This window comes from Nicotiana sylvestris, chromosome 3, assembly GCF_000393655.2.
Source record: "Nicotiana sylvestris chromosome 3, ASM39365v2, whole genome shotgun sequence".
NCBI lineage: Eukaryota > Viridiplantae > Streptophyta > Magnoliopsida > Solanales > Solanaceae > Nicotiana > Nicotiana sylvestris.
Window position 1 is genome coordinate 3,415,394 of NC_091059.1, and position 5,093 is coordinate 3,420,486.

The 5,093-nt window shown below is 34.5% G+C and overlaps 1 protein-coding gene across 1 annotated transcript; it reads left to right on the forward strand.

Annotated features, from left to right (window-relative positions):
* The first annotated feature begins 747 nt into the window (after nt 1–747).
* Nucleotides 748–2,846, forward strand: LOC104239916 (wound-induced proteinase inhibitor 2-like). The gene is given in 3 exon segments (XM_009794658.2): nt 748–840; nt 1,578–2,656; nt 2,658–2,846. Coding segments are annotated over 3 exon segments (1,161 nt in total). The 5' UTR covers nt 748–794; the 3' UTR covers nt 2,694–2,846.
* Nucleotides 2,847–5,093: the final 2,247 nt, after the last annotated feature.

Sequence of the window (5,093 nt, forward strand, 5' to 3'; positions counted from 1 at the left end):
AAACAAGTGATGACCTTTTGGGTCATCATATTCTCCACCACTAAAACAATCGTTCGTCCTCGAACAGACATAAGAAGGAAGTACCTGAGTCGGAAAAAAGATAGGAATAACGGCTCCGTATATCGGACTCGGACTCCCAGGTCGATGCCTTAGCAGGCTGACCCCACCACTGAATACGAACAAAAGGAAAGCTCTTCGATCTCAACTGACAAACATGTCGGTCTAGAATAGCTATCGGCTCCTCCTCGATCTCTATAGTTTGATCTCTTTCTCTAATCAAACAAGTATGTATACATTTGTATGTATTATATTCATGATCTCAAAAATATTTTAAAGTATTAGTGTTAGATTCAAGTCTTACTTCCCTTAAGAACTTGTCCAAAGGACTCTTAGGTTTTCACAACCAATTTACCAATTCCTCCATTATATGAATCGATATTTATCAATTCGAAACAAAATAATTTCAAGTTTTCCTCATTCTACACCAATGACTCGAGGAGAGATGGTGCCTTCTTCAAGTGCCATCAGTTTGGCTTCAAGTAGTTGAAAGAAGAAATTTGCACTCTTTTGATTCAGTCAAATGCGGTGCTTCATAGTCATTGCAAACGTGATAAGACTTTATGGAAATGAATGCCACGTGTATCCACATCTACATTATTAAAAATGAAATAAAGTCGTCCAAGTCATTTTCATGTGTTGTCTTATTAGATGGCTCATCTGCTATAAATACATGCATAGGATAACACTCTTTGCTCAAATTAAAGAAAACCATTTAACTCGGGAGATAAATAAGTATGGCTGTTCACAGAGTTAATTTCCTTGCTTTCCTCCTTTTATTTGGTAAGGCTTTTCTTTTCAACTATCTTTAAGGAAAAATACATAAAAACCCTGTCAAATTGCGAGAGTCCTATTACCCCTTAACTCGGTTAAAGTGGTATTATTATTATTATTTGCCATTAATATTGAATAAAAATTTTGGTGAAGAGTGTTGCGAGACCCTGTTTCTATCAACGGTTCTTTTTCTAACACCCATTTTACAAAGCAATCTTTCACTCTTTATTTAGTGTTTTCTCTTTCTTTAAAAAATTCTAGTTGTTTATACTTTGATAATAAGTTATCATAAAAATTAAGTTTTTAAAAAGTTGTACGTGAAATTTTGTCGCTAGTTATTAGCATATTTAAGGTCAGTGATGCCGCCGTCAAACTCAAATTCTGGGTCCGTCTCTGTTTGCCGATAAAAGAAATCTAAAAGAAAAAGAAAAATAAGCTTAATAATGAGTATTCACTCAATATTTATCAAAATATTTTATTAAATCTGGTCAAAGTAATAGGTGCTCAAGCACCCACAAATATCCACATAAACCCGCCACGTAATATGGAGTAATAATATCACTTCGAACGAGTTTACGAGGGTAATAAGACACTTACATAATTGAAGGTTCTAACTGGTTTAAACAGACTACTTTTAAGGAGGATTTTATGTATTTCCCTTCTTCTTTTTTTAACTTTCTCTCTTACCCAATTACTTGAATTCATTGTGCAAAACTCATAAGGTAATTAATTTGGTTATGTTGTAGGAATGTCTCTACTTGTAAATAATGTGGAACATGCAGATGCCAAGGCTTGTTCCTTTAACTGTGATCCAAGAATTGCCTATGGAGTTTGCCCACGTTCAGAAGAAAAGAAGAACAATCAAATATGCACCAACTGTTGCGCAGGCACGAAGGGATGTAACTACTTTAGTGCTGATGGAACTTTTGTTTGTGAAGGACAGTTTGATCCTCGAAATCCAAAAGCTTGTCCCAGAAATTGTGATCCAAGAATTGCCTATGGAGTTTGCCCGCGTTCAAAAGAAAAGAAGGACAATCAAATATGCACCAACTGTTGCGCAGGCACGAAGGGATGTAACTACTTTAGTGCTGATGGAACTTTTGTTTGTAAAGGAGAATCTGATCCTAGAAATCCAAAAGCTTGTCCCCGAAATTGTGATCCAAGAATTGACTACCGAGTTTGCCCACGTTCAGAAGAAAAGGATAACCAAATATGCACTAACTGTTGCGCAGGAATGAAGGGATGTAACTACTTCAGTGCTGATGGAACCTTTGTTTGTAAAGGAGAGTCTGATCCTAGAAATCCAAAAGCTTGTCCCCGGAACTGTGATCCAAGAATTGCCTATGGAGTTTGCCCGCGTTCAGAAGAAAAGGACAATCAAATATGCACCAACTGTTGCGCAGGCACGAAGGGATGTAACTACTTTAGTGCTGATGGAACTTTTGTTTGTAAAGGAGAATCTGATCCTAGAAATCCAAAAGTTTGTCCCCGAAATTGTGATCCAAGAATTGACTACCGAGTTTGCCCGCGTTCAGAAGAAAAGAATAATCAAATATGCACCAACTGTTGCGCAGGCACAAAGGGATGTAACTACTTTAGTGCTGATGGAACTTTTGTTTGTGAAGGAGAGTCTGATCCTAGAAATCCAAAAGCTTGTCCCCGAAATTGTGATCCAAGAATTGACTATCGAGTTTGCCCGTATTCAGAAGAAAAGAATAATCAAATATGCACTAATTGTTGCGCAGGCACAAAAGGTTGCAACTATTTCAGTGCTAATGGAACTTTTATTTGTAATGGAGAATCTGAATATATAAGCAAAGTGGATGAATGATCTCCAGAAGTCTAAGGTTGTTGTTTCCTAAGTCCTAACTAATAATATGTAGTCTATATATGAAACAAAGGCATGACAATATGCTCTGTCCTGCCTGTAATCTGTAATATGGTAGTGGAGCTTTTCCACTTCTTGTGCTAGGTTTCATAATGTTTAATAACAAATGGAGCACTAGTTTGTTCTAGTTAGTGATGCTTTTGTTGCATTTCTTTCATTTAGAATGTAATGAAAAAGTTAAATCTAATTAGTCTTCTTTAGCTTAATTAATGTGAAAATCTGCTGAAAATAGTATGACACTGCCCACTTGTGGCTGTGCTTCTGCAAAAGATCAAAATTCACATTATTTTTTTTTTCAATTTCAGAAACTTTGTTTACTATTAATCTCAATTTTTGAACGATTTGGTGGACTTTTGAGGTGGGTTTAATTGAAAATTTGAAGTGGAAGATGAAATATATATATATTCACTGTATATCTCTCGTGCATTATTTGTGGATCCCGTATATAGCTAATGTGTATCACATATATATCCTCAATATATTTATATATATTTGTGTATGATATACATGTGAGATACATGTTTCGCACAGTGAACAATATTTATGTTGTTGGTCATAAAGGTCGCGGAAGATTCTATATTTGGCATCATGGTACATCTTTACTTTTGTCCAGGTTTTTTCCCATTATTGTATGTCATTGATAATATTTTCTCCTAATTTTTATAACATGACTTAATGACTAATTGTGGGTAAATGGTATCTATTTTTTTTTATTATTTATATTGTTTTCCCTCCCATTTACGTGCATAGGTTCCATGGAAATGATGAATATTATCAGGATTTTTTTTTAAACATTTGGTCACATGTGGCAAAATATTCACATTTAAGGGTGTGTTTGGTATAACGGAAAATATTTTTGTGGAAAATATTTTCTGGGAAAACAAGTAGTAATCTTAGTCATTTTTTGGTATTTGGTATGCAAATTAAGGAAAATAACTCCTCAAGAGTATTCATAAATAATTTAGATATAACAAACATGAAGCCATAAACTTTCGAACCAACAACCTTCCGAACCCACAAATTTCATAAACTTCTGAATCACTAAACTTTCGAACCCGTATACTCTATAATTTCTAAATCTGCAAATTTTCAAACACATAAACCTCTGAACTTATAACTTTGGAACTTGTAAAATTTTGAACCAGTAAACTGAAAATTTTAAAAAAAAAACAGAACTGAAAATATAAAATAAAAAAAATTGTCGGGGATGGTTGACGGGGTTGGGGTGGTGTAAAAAAACGAAAAAATAGAAAATTAAAAAATGCAAAAATATAATAAGGTTTTTTGTGGCGGAGGGCATCGAGGGGGGGAGGAGAGGAAAATGTTTTCCTAACTTTTTCTAGGGAAGTCATTTTCGTTCAATTTCAGGAAAATGTGATATCTAGGAAAATATTTTTTAAATTATTTTGTGCAACCAAACAGTGAAAAATGGGAAAATACACCCTAAATGAATTATCCTTTTCTTCGCTAATAATTAGCCTTTAATCATGGTGATTAGAATGACGACCATGGTTAATCCACAAAATATCAATATCAATACATTGTAAAGAGTCTAAAGACATGCTTCATGATCACGCCCAACTATGCCTTATAAAAAGGACAATGCGGTCGTTGCAAATATAATCCGGTTTACAAGTTAGGAGTCGAATCCCACAGAGAACTAAGACTTAGCTACAGTTGTCCACTATCACCAAGAATTCATGCTTGAAAAATTCCTAATTTATAGATATTAAGATTCTTGTGTTAAACTAACTAACTAACTAATTAAAATAGTAAATTAACAACTATAGATACTAAGGGTTAGAGACAAGATCAAGGAGGTCTAGAGTTATGATTTCCCCAATTGTCAGAATCCTTCCCGCTATGTCTTCTATAATTTCGCCTAAGTATTCTCTACCGATCATGAGCGCTCTGCGTGTTGTAATTCTCTCCCTAGTAATTACTATAATTTACTAGACATACTCTCTCGAGTTACGCTAGCTGGCTTTAATTACAGCTCACTTAGATCGCACCCAAGGTTTCGTTATCCCTACTCCCACCTTTAATCTCATGGTTATTAATTCCTCACATACGTCGGGAGTGATGTTGTTCAACAACTACCTAAATATGCACTCTCTCCCGAGTAATACATACTAAATAGGCGCAGCTAATTGAGAGCTCTTCAACCAACCACAATATAAACGTAGTTGAACAAATACAGAAAAGCTACGACTCAATTATATAAAAACATAACAAGAATTTATCCTACAAAAGGTTCTATCAAAACTCTAGATAACTAATTAGCTATTCATAATAGTACGTAAAAGCACAATACTAAAAGTCATAACCAATAATGAAAAATAGGAAGAGGAAGGAAAAACTCATAGAAGAATTC